At 54.7% G+C, this 21,729-nt stretch overlaps 10 protein-coding genes and 1 non-coding gene across 11 annotated transcripts; 7 read left to right on the top strand and 4 right to left on the bottom strand.

Annotated features, from left to right (window-relative positions):
- Nucleotides 1-43: 43 nt before the first annotated feature.
- QC762_310570 (uncharacterized protein) lies at nt 44-2,596 on the top strand. Its single transcript, XM_062889354.1, has 2 exons — nt 44-1,377; nt 1,443-2,596. The coding sequence occupies exons 1-2, from the start codon at nt 396-398 to the stop codon at nt 2,369-2,371; spliced, it is 1,911 nt and encodes a 636-aa protein (XP_062745434.1). The 5' UTR covers nt 44-395; the 3' UTR covers nt 2,372-2,596.
- A 1,013-nt stretch (nt 2,597-3,609) lies between these two features.
- Nucleotides 3,610-7,603, top strand: QC762_310560 (uncharacterized protein). Its single transcript, XM_062889353.1, has 2 exons — nt 3,610-6,163; nt 6,212-7,603. The coding sequence occupies exons 1-2, from the start codon at nt 3,936-3,938 to the stop codon at nt 7,587-7,589; spliced, it is 3,606 nt and encodes a 1,201-aa protein (XP_062745435.1). The 5' UTR covers nt 3,610-3,935; the 3' UTR covers nt 7,590-7,603.
- Nucleotides 7,604-7,850: 247 nt separating this feature from the next.
- On the bottom strand, nt 7,851-8,312 carry QC762_310550 (uncharacterized protein; the record flags this gene model as incomplete). The annotated part of the gene is made up of 1 exon (XM_062889352.1): nt 7,851-8,312. One exon carries the CDS (start codon nt 8,310-8,312, stop codon nt 7,851-7,853), a length of 462 nt encoding a protein of 153 aa, XP_062745436.1.
- A 332-nt stretch (nt 8,313-8,644) lies between these two features.
- QC762_0060620 (uncharacterized protein) lies at nt 8,645-9,149 on the top strand (the record flags this gene model as incomplete). The annotated part of the gene is made up of 2 exons (XM_062883596.1): nt 8,645-8,780; nt 8,872-9,149. The coding sequence occupies exons 1-2, from the start codon at nt 8,756-8,758 to the stop codon at nt 9,147-9,149; spliced, it is 303 nt and encodes a 100-aa protein (XP_062745437.1). The 5' UTR covers nt 8,645-8,755.
- Nucleotides 9,150-9,420: 271 nt separating this feature from the next.
- Nucleotides 9,421-11,616, top strand: QC762_310540 (uncharacterized protein; the record flags this gene model as incomplete). Its single annotated transcript, XM_062889351.1, has 3 exons — nt 9,421-10,167; nt 10,225-11,070; nt 11,127-11,616. The coding sequence occupies 3 exons, from the start codon at nt 9,421-9,423 to the stop codon at nt 11,307-11,309; spliced, it is 1,776 nt and encodes a 591-aa protein (XP_062745438.1). The 3' UTR covers nt 11,310-11,616.
- Nucleotides 11,617-12,194: 578 nt separating this feature from the next.
- Nucleotides 12,195-12,266, top strand: QC762_0060640. Its single transcript has one exon. It is a non-coding gene; the product is annotated as a tRNA-Cys (tRNA).
- A 148-nt stretch (nt 12,267-12,414) lies between these two features.
- Nucleotides 12,415-14,505, top strand: QC762_310530 (uncharacterized protein). Its single transcript, XM_062889350.1, has 2 exons — nt 12,415-13,865; nt 13,928-14,505. Exons 1-2 carry the CDS (start codon nt 13,279-13,281, stop codon nt 14,169-14,171), a joined length of 831 nt encoding a protein of 276 aa, XP_062745439.1. The 5' UTR covers nt 12,415-13,278; the 3' UTR covers nt 14,172-14,505.
- Nucleotides 14,419-15,976, bottom strand: QC762_310520 (uncharacterized protein; the record flags this gene model as incomplete). The annotated part of the gene is made up of 2 exons (XM_062889349.1): nt 14,419-15,558; nt 15,670-15,976. The coding sequence occupies 2 exons, from the start codon at nt 15,974-15,976 to the stop codon at nt 15,092-15,094; spliced, it is 774 nt and encodes a 257-aa protein (XP_062745440.1). The 3' UTR covers nt 14,419-15,091.
- A 721-nt stretch (nt 15,977-16,697) lies between these two features.
- On the bottom strand, nt 16,698-17,243 carry QC762_0060670 (uncharacterized protein; the record flags this gene model as incomplete). Its single annotated transcript, XM_062883597.1, has 2 exons — nt 16,698-16,798; nt 16,991-17,243. The coding sequence occupies 2 exons, from the start codon at nt 17,241-17,243 to the stop codon at nt 16,698-16,700; spliced, it is 354 nt and encodes a 117-aa protein (XP_062745441.1).
- A 310-nt stretch (nt 17,244-17,553) lies between these two features.
- Nucleotides 17,554-18,912, bottom strand: QC762_0060680 (uncharacterized protein; the record flags this gene model as incomplete). Its single annotated transcript, XM_062883598.1, has 3 exons — nt 18,507-18,912; nt 18,315-18,421; nt 17,554-17,778 (listed from the first exon to the last, which is right to left on the bottom strand). Exons 1-3 carry the CDS (start codon nt 18,595-18,597, stop codon nt 17,554-17,556), a joined length of 423 nt encoding a protein of 140 aa, XP_062745442.1. The 5' UTR covers nt 18,598-18,912.
- QC762_310510 (uncharacterized protein) lies at nt 18,049-21,585 on the top strand (the record flags this gene model as incomplete). The annotated part of the gene is given in 9 exon segments (XM_062889348.1): nt 18,049-18,465; nt 18,600-18,626; nt 18,680-18,692; nt 18,701-18,743; nt 18,809-20,150; nt 20,203-20,694; nt 20,756-21,118; nt 21,202-21,400; nt 21,452-21,585. Coding segments are annotated over 5 exon segments (2,301 nt in total). The 5' UTR covers nt 18,049-18,465; nt 18,600-18,626; nt 18,680-18,692; nt 18,701-18,743; nt 18,809-19,037.
- Between the last annotated feature and the right edge of the window lie 144 nt (nt 21,586-21,729).

Consider the following 21,729-nt stretch of genomic DNA (forward strand, 5'->3'; position numbering starts at 1 on the left):
CTGCTGAGAGCCGCCCTGCCAGAGAAGGGAGCCGCCTCTGAAGTTTCCAGGCTCCGCGGGGGTCATGGACGATTATTGGAGATGAGGGCCTCCAAGAAATTCTGAGTAGACTTTGGAAGAAAGCGTTGTTAACAAGGAATTCGAACATCTCGAACATCTATCAAGTAAATCTTTGAAGCCGCCCTGACACACCGCTGACGGCGAGCCAGTTCATCCCGCCAGGAAGGCACTTATTGATTGAGGGACATGCCGGCGAGCGCTTGGCTCGAGCCCACGACCGCCATAACGGAATGCGCTTGACGCGAACTCTTTTTTTCTTCCTCCTGGGAGAAATGGCGGCTTCCGTCCAAAAAAAGAAGCGGCAACATGTAGCAAGAGCCGAGTGACACCCGCCAATGCCTACGCATGTGCGATGCTGCACAGTGTTGACACGTGCTCCTGCCACTTCAACGCAACTCCACAGATGCCACAATAGGTATAAGAACGCCCTCGTCAGACCGTCCGGGACGAGCCAATCCCTTGATACATCAGCTGCCTCGAACATGATACGCTCTTTTCTGTTTGTGGCCGCTGTGGCCTCGGCGGCTTCGGCCCGTGTGATGGATAGTCTTGCAGCTGTCCCGAGGGGGTGGGAATCAGTCCGTCCAGCGTTGCCAGAAGAGACGGTATCTCTTCGCATTGCCCTCAAACAGCAGCGAGCTGAAGCCCTGGAACAAGCCGTCCTCGATATCTCGACTCCCGGACATCCCAAATACGGCAGACACCTAACCCGCGATGAGCTCAGGTCCTACACAACTCCCTCCCGGTCAGCCACTCTCGCCGTCACCCGTTGGCTCGAGGATCACAACATCCAGACTGCGGTTGCCGACAATGACTGGGTTACCTTCAGCACCACGGTCGAAAACGCCAGCCATCTTCTCAAGACGGATTTTGCCTGGTATCGGAACGTCGAGAACAACATCGAGCTCAAGCTGCGGACACTTGCCTACTCGGTGCCAGATGAGGTGGCACCACACATTGATCTGGTGCAGCCCACCACTCGGTTCGGCCAGCCTGTTGCCAAACGGTCCACCGTCTTCGAGATGCACCATCTTGATGCCAATGCTGCCAATAAGATCAAGCTTGCCGCCGCCGGCCAAGCAAACTGCAACCTTACCATCACCCCGGATTGTCTCAAGTGGCTGTACGACATCAAGTACAAACCCACAGATTCGATTGAGAACACGATTGCATTTGCTTCGTTTTTGGAGCAGTACGCCCGCTATGACGACTTCCAGACGTTTCAGAGCAGGTATATTCCAGAAGCGCAGGGGCAGAACTTCACTGTCGAGCTGGTTAACGGCGGTTTGGATGATCAAAATAGCTGGCGTGACAGTGGTGAGTAGTACCATGGCCGTTTCTCAAAGTGCTTGCCGACTCACATACGTATCTTGCCCGCACAGGTGAAGCAAACCTCGATGTCCAGTACATCCACGCAGTCAGCCACCCTGCTCCCATCCTCCAATACAGCACGGGCGGCCGCGGTCCCCTGATCCCCACCAAGACCCAGCCCAAGCCCCCGGGCACCAACGAGCCTTATCTCGAATGGCTTACCTACCTCCTCAACCAGACCGACGACAAGATACCCAAGGTCGTCTCGGTCTCGTACGGCGAAGAGGAACAGTCGATTCCCCGTGACTACGCCGTCAAGGTCTGCAACATGTTCATGCAGCTCGGAGGACGTGGTGTCTCGGTCATCTTTGCGTCGGGGGACTCGGGTCCAGGCACGCATTGCATCCGTAGCACGGACAATGCGACCTTCTTTGAGCCAACCTTCCCCGCCGGCTGCCCCTATGTCACCTCGGTGGGGGCCACGTACCTCACCAACCCCGAGAAAGCCATCAGCTTCTCATCTGGCGGCTTCAGCATGTATCACTCAAGACCGCAGTGGCAGAGGACGGCCGTGGAGCCGTACCTGCGAACGATTGGAGACACGTATGCGCCCTACTTTGACCCCCGCGGCAGGGCCATACCGGACATCTCAGCTCAGGGGTCCAACTTCAATGTCATTGACAAGGGATACAATTCGCTGCTGTCAGGCACGAGCGCTTCGGCGCCGGTGGTGGCCGGGATTGTGGGCCTGTTGAACGCGGCGAGATATACACTGGGGTTGCCGTCGCTGGGGTTCTTGAACCCGTGGTTGTACAACAATTCGGATGCTTTCACCGATGTGGTTGCCGGGGCTGGAGTCGGGTGCCGAAGGCGTAAGGAGCTGGGGTACGGCGGCGCGTCCTGGAATGCCACGGTGGGTTGGGATCCGGTGACGGGGTTGGGCACACCCAAGTTTGGAAGACTGTTGCAGCTGGCGGCCCCGGGGGTTGCCAATGCCTAGAGCAAGAGGGGAAGGGCAGTGTTAGTGGGTAATTAATAGTTTAGTTGTAGAGTTAATGAGGGATTGAGTCGCTCACTTTGAAAGAGACGTGAGGGGCAATCTGGGTCCATCTGCATGTGCATCCCTCAGGTTTGTGTAACGGGCTTGGATGACGTGTGAGTGGAATGTGTGGGCGGGAGGGTGGCTGCATTGCCCGTTGATCGGCGTCTTTGAGTTTGAGGCTGTCACCAAAGTCAACGGTGGCTAAAAATGGAGTCCTGGTTGGTTGACCGCGGCACCGGCTTCAGGGGGAGATGTGCCGGAGGGTAGGGGGGCGCTGACTCCACTTTATCGTTGGGCTCAAATTGACATTTGACAGATTCTTTCAATTTTGGTGGTTCATGATTGATGGGAATAACCAGCGGGAAGCAGCGTGGTGGTATTGGGCTGTTTATTTCATGCAAGGCGGCAAGGCGGCGCGAGGATGTGTACATGTATGGAGGCCGGTCGAGGCAGGTCATGATGCAAAGTCTTGTTTTGGTGGTTGTTGTGCTGCATGATACCTGATCATGAGCACGAGATGAGAGTGTGGGCAACAAATGAGAAGAGAGGGCTTTTGGAGAGATTTTCTTGGGATTAAATGTTTCTTTATTGACTGTTGCCCTGATCTTCTGTTTCAGGGTGCCAAGATTGGGCCTGTTTGTCAAGGTGGTGGGTGGTGGTGGTGATGCGATGATGGCCCGCGCCGAGCAAAAGCTTCCCCAGCTCTTGGTGTTGCATCAGCTACTCGTACACCGCCCCAACCTAGCCAAAAGCACTCCACTTCTTTGATCCAGACCAGACTCTCACACTTATCGTAGCTCCATACACAATCTACACCTGCAATATTAGTGACGTGAACTAAAAAGACGAGGTGGCTCGCCAAAGAATAGAGATATCTCACAGTCGAATTGCTTGAACTGTGAAGAGTGTGTAGGTGCTGTGCCAGACCAAAGAAAAAAAAAAAACTATCGTCGATCGCGGTTTGGCAGCACAAGACGGGGGCCAGGACGGGGACCCCTGGCGTCCAACCCTCCAATGCGCTAGCGCCCAGGCGGGATCCTTGGGTGGAGAGAGCACCAGTAGGCTTTTTCATCGCGTCCCTCTTTTTGGCTGCGGCGCGCCCGCCAATCAGCACCGATGGGATGCGACAAGCTTGGGCCATCTCTCCAAAGCAGCCCGTGCGGAACCGAAATCTGCAGGTCGGGGGTCGGGTGGTCACGCATCTTTCCCCAGAAGCACCAGAAACAGGACAAGGGCGCAAAATTTATGCCTGGTCCGGTGCATTTCTCCATCCTCGTCCATCCATTCATTCTCCTCACCCTCGCTGCCGACCGAGAGAGAGATTGTGTCTGGCCTTGTTTGTCTGCTAATGTCCAACACGGGGGCCACCTCACCTACCTGCATAAGCTGCACCTTGGATCCCGAGAGAGCTGCCAGCCGGCGCAAGCTCTCCCTTGTGAGAGGCTGAGGTGACCAACGAAACGGCCCAAGAAAATTCAACAGATACTCCGTCATTGTTCCTCGATCGAGCTCACAGCGCGCCATGGACCCAAGACAACCACCACCACCACCACAGCACCCCTTCTCGCGGAACGCTGCCGCCTCGCCCTTTACACGACCGTCATTCCCGCCAGCAAACGCGAACCCAGCGACATCGCAACCTCCGTATCCACCCGCACCATCATCGCATCCATCGTCTCACGGCCCTCAACCACATCCGCCGTCCCATCCCGCGCCCCATCCCTCCCATCCTCCGCAGCCCACCGGCCCCCCCTACTCCGAAATGCACGCGCGCAAACCCTCCGATCCGCCTCCCTATTACCCGGGCGCGAGACAGTATGGTGGTCCCGAGCCTGGTCCCGGCCCGATGCCGCCGTCGACACACTCGCGACATCCGAGCACCTCCTCGATAGCTTCAGGTCCAGCCATGACTCGCGCGATGCCGCCGCCACCATCCTCGCCGCCACAACAGCAGGGACAGCAGCAGCAGCAAGGAGGACCAGGCGTACATCAAATGGGAGGCCCTTATGGTCCACCAGCACCGCGCCCTCCCCCTGTCCAAGTTGGACCCCCATCCGCTTTTCCTCGAGGACGTGAACTACCCGCGTTGGAATCACTGACGAGGACCGGTCAGCCTGGAAGCAGCATGTCCATCTCTTCGATGCTCGCCAACAGGGAGCCCTCACAGTACGCGCCTGGACCACCTCCAAATGGTCCCGGCCCCGGCTCCGGCCCTGGTTCTGGTCCCGGTCCCGGTCCCGGTCCTGGTCCTGGTCCTGGTCCTGGCTACAATCAACAACCTGTTCATGCGTCTCCTCGAATGCATCAAGCTGCACCGCCAGAATACGTGCCATTTCGACGACCACAAACTCCAGAACATCATCGCATGTACGATGGCCGCGATCCAAGAGCGCCGGCCGGAGCATCTCCTCAGGCCTACAACTCGACGCCAGAGGTACAACGCTATGGCACCCCACAGGCCTATCCTCCAAGAGGCGGGCCACCGATGTCGCTCAACGAGCAAGGAAGGGATCCTAGGGAACCACCACGAATGCCAAACACGAGCGTGCCTCCTCGGCCCAACAGCCAGCCGAAATCGTTCCAGCCTGTTGGACATCCCCGAATGGAAGTAACCAGACCGCCTAATGAATTGTATGGACACAGAGAAGAACAACTACGGCCAGCTCCGGCCGAGGAATACAACCCCGAGCGTCCGATCAGAGTGCTCAAGTATGAAGAACAGCGGTTCATGCCGGATAGGGAGCGACATGAAAGGGAAAGGCAGGAGAGGGAGCGTCATGAGCGGGATATGGAGTTTCGGGAAAGAGAGCGGCGAGAGAGGGCCATGTCCGGTGGCGATCCAGGACGACCACCACATGGCATGCATCCGCAAGAATATGCGCGGCAGATGGAACAACGGGCTCAGCAGGGTTACGGTCGCCCTCCAGAACCGCGGGAACAGGGTAATCACTGGCCAAGGCCTGGGTACGAGCCAGCGCGAGCTCCCTACGACCCTGCCATGCATCATGGACCTCCGAGACACCAAGAGTACCCTCCTGCCTCCGGACCGCACTACAACAACGGCCCTCACCAATATGTGGAACGCCATCCAATGCCCCCTCACCAAAACGCCATCCCCCCACCTGGACCTGTACATCCCCAGTCTTACGACTCACCGGACCGCCAGCGCATGAACCACATGCACATGGACCGCCAGCCACACCCGCAACAGCTCCCACCACGAAGTCGTGAGGACCAAGCCGTTCCACCTCCGTCTGTCGCGTACGGCGGGGTGGGTGGTCCACCTATGTACGACTCTCCTCGTAACCGGAGCATAGAGGAGCTCAATACGCCACATGGAAACCAGCGAAATTTACTAGGGATCCAGGAAATCAACAGAAAGGGCCGCATCTCACCATTGCCGCAAGCGGTGCAAGGAGCCCAGCCCCAGCTGGCGGGTCCAGCCGGAGAACCAGGCATCAAGAGCGAGTTTGGTCGCATGTTTTCAGGTATTGGTAGCGGTGTGGGTGCCATCTCCAGCCCTGTTCCCACAGGTGCGCAGCTTCCCTTCAATGCCATGGGATTGCTCCGCCGCGAGGAGCCAGACGGTCCCCTGCACGAACCGGTTGTGGAGATGGCGAAGCCTGGACGTGGGAAGAGGAGGAAGTTGAAGGAGGAGGATCTTCGAGACGAAGAGGGTAGCACAGGCAGGTCGACCCCAGTGGGTGGCCGTGCCAAGAAGGCAAAGACGCATGCGCACCACCATCATCAGTATGTCCATGCCCCAGGCTTCCCAGGTCAAGCATCTAACGTCGGCAGTCATCATCACCACCATCACCATCATGGTATGGACCAGACAGGATCCCCTGCCAGTGCCGCCAACGCCCCCTTCAAACACCTAAAGGGCTCTACTCCTGTCCCTTCCCCGACCTCTGCCCTCGGAAGAGAACTTCCGAACGCCCATCACCACCACCATCACGCAGCCCCTAGACCGGCCCAAGCCAAAGCTGTCCCGCCACCCCGGAGCCCGTCTCCTGTCGTTCTTCCTAAGCCGAAACAAATCATCTCGTCAAAAGCCGTGCTGGAGGCGGTGGCGGATTACCCGCGCACACACCTCGGAGATGTTGTCTACAAGCCACGTCTCCAACCGGCTCGGGCCCAGGACCCCCAGACAGGGAGACCACCACGAACCCCGTTCAAGTCCACCATGGAGCCACTGCCTTTTGACATGATACGAGACAAGTTCAATTGTACGCTCACGGTCAAGATCGGAAAAGAGCATCTGAGCAGCGACGTTCGCGAGGAAATTACGCGGACGAGAGCGTTGTGGGGGACAGAGGTATACACGGACGATTCAGATGTGATTGCCGCCTGCATTCATGGCGGGTGGATTAGGGGCGAGTGGCATAGGGATGTCAACATCAGCCTTCTCAACCTCGACCAAGGCTACAGCATATCTGACGTGCGGGAGGAAACCAGGCGACAGGCTGCTACCGACGGGCGTTCATCCACACCCACTCCGTCCAACCTCATTGTTCTCGACGCTCCGCCCAAGACAGGTCCCATGGCAGTGCCTGAAAACCGCGACCTACACGTCAGGCTTGTGATTCTGCCCCGACTGGAGAAGTACGCTTCCACAACGCGATTCGGCATCAAGAGTCGAGAATTTGGCGGCTCACTCGCATCCGCCGACGACGGCAGGCCACGGATCAATGCCACACACGACGGAATCAGCTACATGATCACCGAAATCAGGTGGCTCACCAACGGGGGTGAGTCGCAGAACAGGCTCAGGGGCAAAGCACGACGCGAAAGGATACGAAAGGCGCTGCGAGAGATCGAGCTGACCCCTGCATGGGCCAAGGCGACGAGTAACGGCAGTGCGGCAGGGTCGGAGCGGCAAGGACCCGTCAGCAAGGCGCCCAGCGAAGTGGACAAGGAGAACCAACCGCAACGCAACGCGGAGGAAATGGAAGTGGATGATTCGAAAACGCAGCAAGGAGCAAAGGAAGTTGTGAATGGGCAGCAGGGCGGAGACACCGGCAGCAAGAGTGCGAGCGAGGGTACGACGACAGGACTGGCAGAAAATGGGGTTTCTGTGACAGAAAAGGCACCGGCGGCTGTGGAGGCGACAGAATCTGGGACAGATGTGTCTGTAGTCCCGGTGGAAACAGCCGCCCCTGAGCCCACCGTGTAGAAAGATATCCAAGTCAGTGTTGCTGGGACTGTTTGGGCGAAGCTTGTGGCCAGAGTTCGAAGTGTTTTGAGGATTGCTTAAAGTGGTTTCGTCTCGCAGCGTGTTAGATAGATACCTAAGGTAGTCAGTTGGATCAAGCGTTGCAGTGTGTTGTGTATGGCCTTTAGTTCTTGATTACTGGCTTGCTCTCTCATGAAGGCAGCGCTTTTGTTGTCCAGACTGTTGATACAAGAAATGACACCTTCCTCTGCTCCATTCCTTTTAGAAATCCGTCACCCTCCCATTGTAGCTCCAATCACCCTTGTCACCCCATCTCAGAGGCTCGTTCTTTGGTCCGCCCACTTCGCCCGTCTTGGGGTTGACATCTCCTTCAAACTCGGGAGGGGCACCCTTCCTGATGCCACCGCTAAAGGTCGGCTCTTCTTCTGGCTGGGCAGTCTTTGCTTCTGCTGGTTGCTGGGCAGGGTCGGTAGAGGGGGAGGAGACGTGTCTTGACGTCGAGAGGGGCTGGTCGGCGGGGACCTGGTTGTGGGAGGAGAGGGCGGCTTCGGCGGCTCGTTGGAGGCGCTCAAACTCGGCTTGCTGGTCTGCTGGAAGACGGGGTGGAGAGGGAGAGGATTGGAGGAAAGAGGCGGCGTAGGTGCGCGTTGCGATGGGGGTGATTATGGATGAGGCGCGGAGAGGCCGGAGGATGAAGGGACCAAGAGAAAATAGGCGTGACATGTTGAGGTTTGTCTGTCAATTCTTGTGAGCAATAGTCGGTAGGTTGGTCTTGTGTGGTGGTGTTGGCGCAATGGGTGTCGATATGGAAAAATTACAGCGGACAGCGGCGAAAGATTGCCGAGACGGGGGGATGACGGAATCAGCGCTTGGTCGGCGGTGGTGGCCTTGACCCGCTTCTGTGGACCCATTGACGATCTCCCACCTCAGGTGGCCCAAGCGCCTTCGAGAAGATGGTACAAACTGGAATTCATCAAGGCTGGATCCGCATCGGCCATTTTGAAATTCCATTTTACATCCATGACCGACCTCTTTTTCTGCCTCTGATCTGTACAACCCGACGTAGCCTCCTGTACGCAGCCCGGCTTCAGTGCCGCAGGGCCGTAGCAGTGTGTTCGCCGAACTCATTAAGGACAAGATGCATCATGTGCCGTCATATCTAAGGGATGACCTTCCTACCTCAATATGAAGGTGATCGCATGCTTGTGCCGTCTGCTACTGGCTTTCTTCGCATGTGGCTCATACTCGCACAGATCTCGAAATTCCAAACTTCACAATACAGACGTTGCATTTGGGCTCAGTTTGACGCCTAAATGGCGCCGCTGGATCATGTTCATTGGCCAGAGCCGCAGTGAGCCTGCCCAGTCCCTGTTCAGTGCCAGCGTCGACGGCATCGATCCGCCTGGGGGAAGGCCAGTGGCCAATGGGCAGCTTTTCGGCTGCGTCGTTATCATTTGCGACTATTCGCAAAGAACGGGCTGCATCAGTCGAGAGGAAGGGGGGGGCGGCCAAGGGGGCCTTTTTGTCCTGCGGCTGCCCCCGCATCCCGAGACCATGTGAGCTCTCGACCTGCCTATGCCACAGATTTAGCTCCAATGATGCCCAGACCACCCCTCTCTCCGGCAACCACCACTTCTGCCATTCAACTTCCTCTTTGGCGTCAAACTCCGCCCGTTCAAACGTTATTTTGTCCCCTGGACCAGACCCTATGGTAGCCAAATCTTCACCGTGAGACTGGACTTTTGGGAGGAGAGGAAATATATGTATACATGGCAACAGATAAATCATCGCTCACACTACTACCGACCCGGCCCCGCATTCTCTTGATCCTATGATGGACGACGGCTCCTATTCTTCTACCGGGCCGATCTTCGTCCTCGCTCCCATCGACGACGCTGCCCGTTATGCCACCTCACTCAGCGCCAACTATGAACACCTGCACTACGACCAAGATAACAATCCAGTCGGTCTGCTAGTAAATCTATCGAGCCCCGAGAAGACAGTCTACACTTTGGGTCGTCCTGGTCCCAATATCGACCCGCCCGACATCCACATCTCTGAACCTCGACCCCGCAGGGGATTACCGCACATCTCTCACCTTCATGCTTCTTTCCAGCTTGTGCCGGAGACAGGGGCGGTTCTGCTTTGGGATTATTCTAGTACGAGCTCGGTGAAGCCATTTGGCGCTCCAAATAGCTGGGGTTATACTGTCAAATTTCGGAGCGAATCTTCACCGAGATCCGTCTTGGTTGCTCGGGGTATCAATACTCACGTCGCGTTCGCTTCGGGCAGCAACAACACCAAGTGGTGTCAGTTCGAGATACAATGGCAATCTGAGGGGATGTATCACTTTCACAAAGACGAACCCTACTTTGTAGGGCCGCAAGAATCCAGAATAAAACGTTACGTTCAACATGAGAAATTGGGCGGTGGCTCATACGGTACGGTTTACTCGGCGCTAGATGCCGAGACGGGACAGATGATTGCTGTCAAGAAGTTTCACAACTTGACCGGCAAGCACTTGACATTCGCCACCCGAGAAGTTGACAACCTGAAGAAGAAGGCCTTGAGACAACATGTACGCACTCCCCAGTTGTCCCTCTGCAGAATGGCGCAGCTAACGTGCATGCAACAGCCACATATTTTGCGGATTCTTGACTCGGCAGGCGGCGGTGAAAAGGACAACTGGGGCGAAATCTTTATGCCTCTGAAAAAAGGAAATCTCAAGGACCTTTGCGAGACGATCCAGACAGAAGAAGATCGATGGGAGCTCTCAAACCAAGTTCTGTACCAGATTCTACTAGCCCTCAACTGCCTCGCCGACAATGACGTTGTGCATCGCGATGTCAAACCGGACAATATCCTGTTCGACTTTGACGAGAATGGAGACTATCGGTTTTGCTTGGGCGATTTCGGGCTCTCCAATGATCCCGAGAGGGCCATCACTGCGGCTGGCACGGAACCTTTTATGGCCCCTGAGATTTGCTACAGAAAGAAACAGACAACCAAAGTCGACATATGGTCATTGTTTGCCACGATTGTCTGGATGCGAAATTCTGACTTCCGAGCAGCTTGCTCCCGACTTCGCGCCCCCGACCTGCACAAATGGATCATTTCGATTTCAAAAACAGCAGGCTACGAACCCATTCGCGCCATGGCCAGTCACGACCCCAAGAAGCGACCGTCGGCAAAGAAACAGCTGGACATCATCGACAGCGGAGAGTTTGAGGATTTTGGCGAGGAGGAAAGTGATCCGGGGGACCTCTTGAGTGCCCAGTTTGTACAGGCCATGTCCCTGCAAGGCGACTCGAGTCGGAGTTATGGGTCCGTTTCGATAGGGTATCCGACATCACCAGAAATGGCATACTACGAGCCTTATGCCTCTGGGGTTTACACGGGGTATGGGGGAGCCGGGGGTATGAAAGAAGGCCGCTATGCGCCACCCCCAATGGGGACGGCGGAGGCCCCGCGAAACCAAGGGGTAAGCATCATCGACTTTGAAGCCCCTACTTCTCCTGGCTGACACCGTAATCGCAGGCCTGGGTTCGCCCGTACGACAACCCATATGGGCCCCCGCAGAGTCAAGACAGTGACGAGGGCACAGTTATGCCAGAGATCAGGACGGCGGTCCCAACAATAGCCGAGGACGACGTCTTCGCGTATGAGGAGTACATGGAGGAACGAAGAAGAATGAAGGGAAAGAACAGAAGCGGCATATAGCGTGTCTAATCTGTTCTTTTTATTTTTTTGGGGCGGTTTGTTTGCATTATACCCACATCATGATTACCATCATCCATTTCCGGGCGGTTGAGATTCGACCAGCATCCTTGGTAGAGCGGCGGCATCTTGACGCCCGCAGCCTGAACCGACTCTGGAACACGTTGTTAGATACGTTACAGAATTATAACCAAGATACCTAGTTAAACATGGAGACGCCGACCGTGCTGTAGCACAAGCCACGACTCGCAGCGTGGGACACGGAACTAGGTACTCACTGGCACTCTGCCTCGCTACTAATTATTGCGTCACAATACAGGAAGCATGTCATTCCGTGAGAGTCCTAGCTGTGTGCCAGGACACACAGCCGATAGACTGCGCCTCCACATGTCACCCCAAATTTCCATCTGAACCATGCACAACCGCATATTCCAACTGCCGCGTATGGACTTTGCGGGGAAGGCAAAATTCCATTTCTGTGCCTTGTCATCCTGTGAGGATTCCGATATCGCCTATTTTGGCCATCGTCACTTTTGATTCGTGGCCGTGCTGATGCGGTGAAGCGAAACCTGTAGCAGATCGAAAAGCCTGTGACTCTCCTTGTCCGGAAAAAACAGCCTGCCATGGCATGGATATCTTATTGCCATGCTTGGTGAAATTCCAATATTGTCCGGGCGAAATGTGGGGAGGGTTTTGGTCAAAAATATTGGAATTTGGAATGGCAGGATGTACCTAGCTAGGCACGCTACATTGACTCTGTACTAACAAACCCTAATGTCTGCTCATTGAGGACCCTAGACTAAGAAGGAGAAAAAAAGTACTGAGCGCAACTGAGAATAAGTTTTCGAAAATAACACCAGTAGTTTATTTAGAAAATCATAAAAGGATAGGACGAAACGTGATTTGAACACGTGACCTACCGGACTGCAGCCGGTTGCTCTACCCCTGAGCTATTCGTCCAGGTGATTTGTTTATGTCCTATGGACAAAAACTTACCCTTATGTCTGGATGGCTCAAATGAGGAACACCAAGTTGGAAAAGGGGTCATATTGGGGGGTGACTGGCCACCACCTATTCCACAGTAAGCTCACCACGCCGCTCGGTATATGGCCACGAGAACGGTTCACAGACGCATAACCTTATTTCCACATCGACCCTTTTGAATCCTCGAAAAGATTTCTGCAGGAGGAGCGAAGGCGGACAATGCCGTCGAACCTAAAAGCTGACAACTCGGCATCACCACCGGCCTTTTCTCATCTGATAGCTTCGGCCGAGACATTGCGGATTTTGCGTGCATACAATTACTCGCAAGCACAGCGAGGGCCTACGCGGGCATCCCATAAATGTCACAACATCAACGATGGACATCAGCCCCCGTCGATCTGGGATCCCGACATTCCTGGCTACATTGTGATTCGTAAATAGTTCTTGGCATTCCATCGTGGTGATTCAGGTACACGCAGTGACTGCGGCGGTCGCCGTCGAATGCCTCTCATTTCGTGAAGACTTCATTTTCTCCTGCCTGTATTGTTGGTCGGCGGCGGCACAGTCGTACTAGATCGTCGAATGGCCTGCGGTGCGCTGCTGTCTTGGCAGCCGCCGATCTGACCGGCCATCTTAAACGGGCAGCTGTCGAGGAGGCTCAGTGAGACATAGGCTTGGTACACTGGAAGCCTAATATTATCATCCCTCCTTTCTTTTTCCCTTTTCTATGGTGTGTGAGGAGGTGACACCTCTCAGGCCTTTGCAGAGTTTACAGAAGGATGCCGTTGCCTGTCGTGGGGTCTCCAAAATGATGCCGAGCAATGGACCCGTGAGAGGCAGCCTTACATGTGATGAGGGTATCCAGGTCAGCAGGAGGGGCCATCAAGATGGGTAATTTTGAGATATAAAGGTTCTCTTCCTGTCCGGCTCTTGAGTCACATCATCAGCATCAACATCTCAGCTTCTTTCACAAAACATTCCTCTAAACATGCAGCTCTTGTCCACCCTCGCCCTCTTGGGCAGCACCCTCACGGCCCTCGCCAACCCCCTTCCCTCTCCTGAGCTGGTCGGCGAGCTCAACAATGACCACGACATCACCCCCAACGGCACCGTTCTCGTCTCCCGCGACATTCGCGGCTCCATCCCCATTGGCGCCCACGCCATGGAGCACCGCTTCCAGCCCGTCATCGACTTCGACAAAGACGGCTGCTACTACACCTCGGCCGTCGACCGTTCCTCCAACCTCAACCCCGGCCTCGGCACAGGCGGCTGCCCTCACCACAACTGCCGCGAGCTCAACCGGCTCGAGAACAACAACGTCTACTCCCGGATGCGGTGCAACAACGGCTGGTGCGCCATCATGTACGAGTACTACTTCGAAAAGGACCTCTGGGCCTGCGGCAGCGGCCACCGCCACGAGTGGGAGAACATCATTGTCTTCGTCCAGAACGACAGACCCCGCCGTGTCTCTGGGGCAAGACACGGAAAGCACGACCGAGCGACGAACAGTTTCCGGGTCAAGGATGACACCAGAGTCAAGATGGTCTATCACAAAGAGGGTGCTGGAACGCACAAGTAAGATCCTTTCTTTCTTCCAACCAAATCGAGAACAATCTACTGACATGAAACCAAAACAGCTTCCGCACTGCCAATGCGGGTGACGACAAGATCGAGAACCACACCGGCCAATGGTTCCTGGGCCGCCTGGTCGGCTGGAACCACTGGCCCAGCGTTGCCATGAGGAACAAGGTCCTGGACGGCAAGAACTGGAGCAAAGACGGCGGCATCCGGCCCAAGCTGGGTGACAGGGACTTTGCAGACAATTTGAGACAGGCTGCTGGTAACTCGGTCCCCGGCTTCAACCCCAGTGTGGATGGCTAAAGTCTCTCAAGTGTGAAGCTCTCTGAGCTTGTGTTTGAGAAGGATAATAACAGGTTGGCATCACATGATGTGGGTGATGAAGTAATAGGAGATTTTGGCCGAGTTGGAAGTACGAAGTTGGTAGTCTGGTAATGAGTTTGCATTTCAAGTTGTTTCTGATGAGTAGCTTCAGTCGCTAATGGGAACTACGCTGGTCTACACTTTCCAGTAGAAGTCATGAAGCTATGGCAAGAGAGCTGAGGAAGGTATCTTCATATCAGATTGTTGAGTGCAAATACAATGTCATACTTGAATACATATTAACAGGCCTCTTGAGATCATCAAGAAATTTTCCAAATTAGTCACATGGTCTAGAAAGATATTTGTAATGTGGATTGGCTGTTTTGTAAGGCCTTATCATTTCATCGCAGTCTCTAAGTTCCTGTCTACAGAGTAAATACATATCGTTCTCACCACACTTGAGCCTCCATCTATTTCCATTCTTCATGCATAAGATACCTATGTAAGCAATGATCTCATATCTGTAACACATATCTCCACAACCCCTAATAGTAGAACAAGTCTTCCCTCCAGGATGGTAGAAAAAGGATGGCGACGGCAATGCTTTGTACAACTGTATGCGTAAGACGTGTCCGCCCGCTCCGATAACGAAAAGAAATGCCCAATAATCATGAAACACCAAGTGTAAAGGTTCACCAAACGAACCGCCGCACCCCTCTTTGTGCAACCAACACGCAATGTGTAATGTTTTTGCCAGCCTGCCAGCCATTTAAGAATATATAACCCCCAAGATGATCTTCGAACAAAAGAACAAAACGAGATCCAACTCGAAACCGTGTCACGCCGTGTAAATGTCGCCAAATATGCCTCGCTTGCTCTGACAAAAAGGAATCACCCACCACCAAGACGCTGCTCGGCAATCACGCGCAAACAGTCGACGAAACACCATTGTAACCCGCCCCCGTAACCATCCCACAAGTCGCTTTCCTCCCACTCTCCCATATCCCGGCTGATGGGCTCAAGACCAGCGCAGGGATCTCTAGATGTTCCTCGTCACCTTCCACCTCGACTCTGAATCGTCCGATCTCGGTGAAGCCTAGTTTGGTGTACAGGCGAAGTCCCATGGGGCTCGCAAACACAGTGGTGTATAATCCCAACCTCTGTGCCTCCTGAATCCCCCACTCTGTCAAGGCCTTGCCTGCTCCCCGACGTTGGTAGTCGGGGTGGCAAAGCAAGATCCTGAGCATGACATGTCCTCTTTTATATTTCGCATCGAAGAAGGACGCCTTGTACCGAACGCAGGCGGATTTAAAAGCGTCCATTCTGTCCTTGTGGCCGATGGTGATGGGAACGCCGAGGGAGGATGGTTGTTGGGAGGGGAGCGGCTCTGTGTAACATGGGTTGCGGTTAGGATCTTTTCTTCTTCTCCTGTGTCGTGATGTCTAAGACAACCACAATGGACATATGCACATGGGATAAGCTGAAGAAAATGACATACCCAAGCTCCCGGTGTGGGCCTGGACCCTGTGTTGCGAAGCCGGCGTATCCCAGACGGCAAAGGCAACGACCCGCATAGCCCCGGCATCGGTGGCGCTCGGCATCTCGCAGACGACCACGGTACTGGATGCTAAGTACTCGGTGCATTTCTGGCGACAGAGCAGAGCAAACTCGGATGGATAGCGATGGCGATCGGGGAACCGATAGGGGTAGATGGGGTCCTGGCGCGATGCTGCGTTGAGGACTTCTGTCATGGCCGGGAGATCGGCCTCGGTAGCCAGGCGGAGATTGTGCTGGAGGGAAGCCATGTTGGGCGATAATAATGATGGATTGGCGCACTGTGGGGACTACTCCGCCTGTGGGGTGAAGACATGCAGTGATGTGGGCATGAACATGATCAGTGGTATCCTAAAAGGATGGGGAGATGATGGGTAAATGTAGCTGGAGGCTGTGGTATGTAAGATGCTAAGGTAGTGTTGGAGCGTGTCGAATTGGTAGGACAATGACGATGTGATGTGCAATTGGGGGGGGGAAAGGCAAAAAGGGGGGGAAGGGGGGGGTGTTGAAGGCAAATGGGAAGAAAGGGATGAGGGTAGAGATGGGACAAGATGGGATTTTGGTTTCTTCAGACCGAATTTCGCACATTTCGGCAGGCTGGGTGACCTCATCTGGTGAACCGAGTGGGACTTGCCCTGCCTTGGAAACTCGAGGCTTGGCAGGCTAAGCACTGATCTGCTATGACGTAGGTCAAGCTCTTTCGTCCCGCCGCTGCTTGCTTCCCCCACGACGGTTGGCTGTCGTCCATTGGCTGCAACGACTGCAAGCCATCAAACCCTGGGCGCATCGGATATCAGGGTCTGGACTACTGATGATCGCCATTGCATTTCTTCCAGGCTTCTCGCTCCGGCCATCGGACTGCAGAAACACAAGATGTCGTGGTCCTTGACAACAATCCATCGGGTGTACAACATCGGAACATTCCCAGCACGCACAATGCACGTCAATTGATCTCAGATGTCAAGACTTGCATTATTTTGACACGAGATGATTGGTTGTCATGTGCGAGGCTCTCTTTAACCAGATGCTGACGTCCGACGATGACTCCATGGTGTTTTGGACGATCTGCTTGTCTGTGGCACATGTCAGCTGAAAAGAAACTTGGGAACTTCGATGCACGATTACGTACTGGCTCAGAGTTAAGGTGAAGCTCAGGGGTATATTCTGAGCATGTTCCAACTGCCCCATGGGACCAAGTAAACTCTGAGACACGATAACCTCGTTAGCATTCGATGCAGGTCTTGAGATGTGACCAAACATCTCACCATTGCATCTCATGAGTGACGTATATGCGCCCCTGGGAGGTGTTTGGGTCATCTGTTGGATCATGAGAAAGCCGTCTGTTTGTGTTTGTGAAGAACTGGACGGCCGATGTTGGTTGCTGGCATCTGACATGATGATCTTGGTACGAAAAAGCAAAGAGAAAAAAAAAGAAACATGCCGCGCTTGCTTCGACCTGAAATTTGCTACAGCCACACACGCCGTGATATATGCCAAAATTCCGAGTTGAGTTGCCATGGGATAGTTACCTTCGATAGCCCTTGAAAACTACACTCCAGCTTCTCTACACGCTGCTCTGCTATCCCGCGGGATCTTGAAGCGACGTAGATTCCCGAATTGGGAAGCCGTGAACGACAAGCGCAGGGTGAAAGATGGGCACCCGTGCCGATGGGTCGGAGCCCAAATGGATATCGAATTGTAGATCATGTTCGGTGTATCCCGCAACGTGACCATATTCAGACATCGGTTCTTTTGTCCACGTCCCTTGATTGGATGGCTATATGGGCCGATCAAGGTCCCTGGCAGGAACCATGGCATAGGGTTTGATTTATCGTCCCATATTGGTGGCAACAGCCAGCTCACTGGTAACCTCCGTCTTTGGATTCAAAGAGGGGACTTGGCTGGGCTGGATGACATCTCCACTTTGATCGTACTTTATGCTAGGTATGAAGGTGTATGTTGAGGCACCAGTGCTGACGGCAAGGCAGAATAGACCCTGAAGAGCGGCAACAGCTCCCGGGCCGGCGAGGAGCCACTCATGGCGAAGGAAAGCCTGAGCTGTTGTTTGAAGTGAAAAAGAAACCACGGGAGAAGGAAGAACTGACGTAGGGGTGATCGTCGAAATAAGGTGATTTTCGTGGCCAAACATAGGAGCCGTTGGCCGGTTACAGTCCGCTATGAGGGCGCAGCTTCCCCTGATTGGATGTTGGGTCAATCCGATCTGGCCCAGCATGGCATAAGCCTCCCAGTCGGTACGTCACTGAGCGGTTATGAGTCCTGAAAATCTGGTAAACCAAGGAAATTTCCGTCATCAAATGTACGAGGGATGGAAAAGAGGCCATGCATCTCCTATTATGGACTTTGTTGACAAAAGTCATGTGCCGAACTCGTGATTCTCGGCCAGCCATACCGTTTCGACTTTGGGAGATCTGGATGCGTTGGGTGCCTGGAGGCTCCCGTGGGTGCTGACCCAGGATCTCATAACTCCCCTGCCTTATCCTCGCTCGAGGATGGCCGTCCAGACGCTTAAGTGTGCTTCTCGACCAACTGCTCCGTGATCTCAAAGACTCACCTATACCTGCCACCCACCCTCACCAAATTACCACCAACTTCAAGTTGGAGTTTCTTGGAGGCCTTATTCCCGTTATTGAATCTGCCTTTGGTGCATGCCGAGCCCAACACATCACACTTGTCGCCTCTTGCATATTATTAGTTTGCTCGCTGCCAGTTGTTCCTGAAGGTGAGTGGCGTGGATGCTATAATGATTGGCGGGAATCTAACATGGCAATTGTTCAGTGCAGGAAGGACCAGCGGGATTCTGGCGAAGATATAGCTGCTGGAACCGATCAATAGCTGATGTGTCTCGGATCATAGGGTGTACATTCCCAACAAAAGTCCAAGGTGAGATGGGATCCAAGCATTCCAGATAGTGGCCTGTTGCTAATCCTACCAAGATTCTGGGACCTGTTCAGCTGGATGGCATTATGATTGACTGAGGACAATGGAGGTTCGCCAAGTGTATGTGTCGGTTTGAGTCTGTCACTATTTCAGGAACTTGGGGTGGTTGCTAACTGTTTTGATAGGACTCTGTACTGAACATCGCCACGCTGAGAATGCAACACCCACGGCACTGGAGGCCCCCGATCAACAAGCGTCGGCAGTCCCAATTGCCGATCGCCAGCTCCCGAAACCCGCTAAACAAACGGCCCCCAGCTCGCTAGCGAGTCTCGCCTCGGGCTGCAACACCTCAGCACGACAGGAGACAGCCCAAGTCCAGGTCTTTGAGAGAAAATCGGCTTCGACGTCGCGGCCATGTGCGACTCGATTGGCTGTGTGTGTTGGGGGGTGGTGGACGGCCGGTTTGGATTTTCTGCACCGGTTAGCACACGCTCTGCTGTTGGCTCATTCGTTGATCGGTTTCGATGGGCTCTCCCGACCGGCCATGATTGGCCGCGTCCGTTACACATCCCCCGCGACCACCATTCTGGCCAGGGTCCGCGCAGGGTCCGACCTTCTTATCCAGAGCCGCATCAGGATATCAACTCCCTCAACAGTCTCAACTTCCTCCTTGGATACCATCTCGCCTCGCTCCCTTCATCAGACCAGCAATCACCCGCCTTTTTGGCCGCCCTCACCATGGACTTTTCTGGCAAGGACCTCGAGGACATCCAGCGTGTCGCCGGCCTCTTGAATCTCACTGTGGACGAGCTGCTTGAGCAGAGCCGTGCCCGCACCCAGCTGGCCGAGCCTGCCACCACACCCACCCAGCAGCAGCAGCAATCCCTCCCCCTTCATTCCTTACAGCCGCAAGCCGGGCATTCGACCTGGTACCAAGCTCACCCCCTTCAGGATGAGCATTATCGACCCCCTATGGAGATAGACCTGGAATCCCTCGAGTTTGAAGACGATCTTGCTCAGCTGCCACAGGAAACTTCCGTGTCACATCTCCAGGGGACAACGGTGGAGCTTCTGAACCCTCGGCGCTCAGAGTATGACTGTGACGTGGGAATTTGGGATTTCGAGATGGTTGGAGACAGCTTTGAATTTGACAACGTCCGCTATCGCCCTGGTCATGAACAGAGCTCTTCGGTCTCGGCCACCCCAATGCAACTGGACTCGGAATCATTGAGCGACAACCTACGCGAAGAGCCTGTCATTGTGGACGACGCATCGACAGACTGGGCAGTTGTGCCTTCGCCACCTGATTCGCAGTCCTCGGCCATGTCCCCTTCTTCGGGCTCGGGAGAGAAGCGTTACCCTGCTCTTGCGCCGAAAGCTTCCAGGTCAAGCTCTCACTCGGTATCAGAGAGCTCCTCACATCGTGTCCGGAAGAAGCGCAGTCCGTATGAAGGCAGCAAAAAGACCGACACACATCTCACCCGACAGGTGCATGCCTGTGTCAGATGTAGGATGCAAAGGAATAGGGCAAGTTTTTTTAGTACTTCATTGTCCTTTCTCGAGAACTAACACTTTTTAGTGCATTCCCGATCCCAGCAACCCTCGCGGCCCTTGCTTGACATGCCAACAGAGAACCGTCCGCATGAGCCGGCTGCCATGTCTGCGGTACATGGTAACAGACACCATACTCTTCCGGACTGGGCTCGACTACATGCCCTTTTACAGAAACCACCCCATGATAGGTCCCAACTATGGCGATTTTCACTTGGAGCGGGAATGGGTGCCAGGTCCATCCAAGTATCTCTGCTTGGGGCAAATTGGATCCATGAGCTTCAAGGTAGAGTTGAGACAGTTCGTGCCGCCCTTGAACTCGGGAGATGTGGATTTGAAAAACAGGCCCATGTATGCCGTCCCCTGGGCCGTGGCCGACCCGGAAGCTGTGGTGCAATCAATCCACGAATACATTGATCGCGGCATCACACGCTACATGGACGCCTATCTTGACGACTCGGATGGCCTTGTCTGGGGAATCTTTCAGGCTGCCTACCGGGCATCCATCTTCCCTGTCCCGGTATGTTGTTGTTGGCTGTATATCGGTTCGTCTTGTTACTAACATGAATGCCCGTGACCAGAATGAAATGCTTCGGAAGACGCTCAAGCTGTGGGTGGCTTGTCGATTTGTCGAGTCCAAGTGGCGGTGCTGGGCTGCGGCTGGATGGGCCGACGACGACATCAAGGCGTCGAATCCTCAGGACCCCTTTTACAAAGACATCGATTCCCTGCCTCCGTATCTAGACTACCAGGTGGCATCCATCATCATCCACCGCATCCTCAGTCCTCTCCGAAAAGACGTGCTGCGTGAACTGCAAGCGACGTTCAACGTCCACAGCCCCAATGATTGGTTCATCAGCTTCCTGGCTTCGTTCATCTTGTTGCAAAACTACGAAATGCAGATGCTCTTCCAGCAGCAGTTTGCGTCCAGAAGGAAAGCCAGGGTAAGTCACATCTCCCGGGCCCGGGGAGCCGCGCTTTGCTCCGATGAATGCGCTAACCCGCCTGGCTGCTTTGACAGGTAAAGTACCTCGACATGCCACTCGTCAGGGCCACGAATTCGGGGGCGAAGACGATTCTGGCTCACTTCCACTACTGCTACAAAGGCCAGCAGCTGTTCACAGAGGGATTTAACTGGAACGCCCCGCGAGTGCGTCGGATGGCGCGCCTGGATAAGGAACAAACCGATTTTATGGCGCAGTGCCGCGACATTGTGGTCAAAAAGGGTAAGACAAGCCCTCAGCTGGTGTTCTGTGGACAGCACTGACAGTGACCAGGCCCAGTCTTTGAAGCCATCAACCACACGGACGAGTATCACAAGAAGTATTGGTATACGAGCCAGCTCTTCGACCCAGATTGGACGCCTCGCGATACGCTGGAACATGCCCCGCCGGCCGAGATGGAGGCTTGAAAGTGGCCTGATTTCTGCCCATGCTTGTCTCGTTTTGGTAATGTGGATGACCTGGTTGTGTGGCCAGCAGGGTGTGAGCTGAACGAGAGCCCCTCACTTGACAGCTCGGGTCGAGTTCGAGACCAACGGGAAGCCAACGGGTCG

This window comes from Podospora pseudocomata, chromosome 3 (genome assembly GCF_035222375.1).
Source record: "Podospora pseudocomata strain CBS 415.72m chromosome 3, whole genome shotgun sequence".
Lineage (NCBI taxonomy): Eukaryota > Fungi > Ascomycota > Sordariomycetes > Sordariales > Podosporaceae > Podospora > Podospora pseudocomata.

What these genes read in the sequence shown, in the direction of transcription:
- QC762_310530 (XM_062889350.1), top strand. Translation starts at nt 13,279, where the DNA reads ATGCAGCTCTTGTCCACCCTCGCCCTCTTGGGCAGCACCCTCACGGCC. An exon ending in GAGGGTGCTGGAACGCACAA is followed by an intron (nt 13,866 to 13,927) that starts GTAAGATCCTTT and finishes AAACCAAAACAG; the next exon opens with CTTCCGCACTGCCAATGCGG.
- QC762_310570 (XM_062889354.1), top strand. Translation starts at nt 396, where the DNA reads ATGCCTACGCATGTGCGATGCTGCACAGTGTTGACACGTGCTCCTGCC. An exon ending in AAATAGCTGGCGTGACAGTG is followed by an intron (nt 1,378 to 1,442) that starts GTGAGTAGTACC and finishes TTGCCCGCACAG; the next exon opens with GTGAAGCAAACCTCGATGTC.
- QC762_310560 (XM_062889353.1), top strand. Translation starts at nt 3,936, where the DNA reads ATGGACCCAAGACAACCACCACCACCACCACAGCACCCCTTCTCGCGG. An exon ending in CATGCGCACCACCATCATCA is followed by an intron (nt 6,164 to 6,211) that starts GTATGTCCATGC and finishes TAACGTCGGCAG; the next exon opens with TCATCATCACCACCATCACC.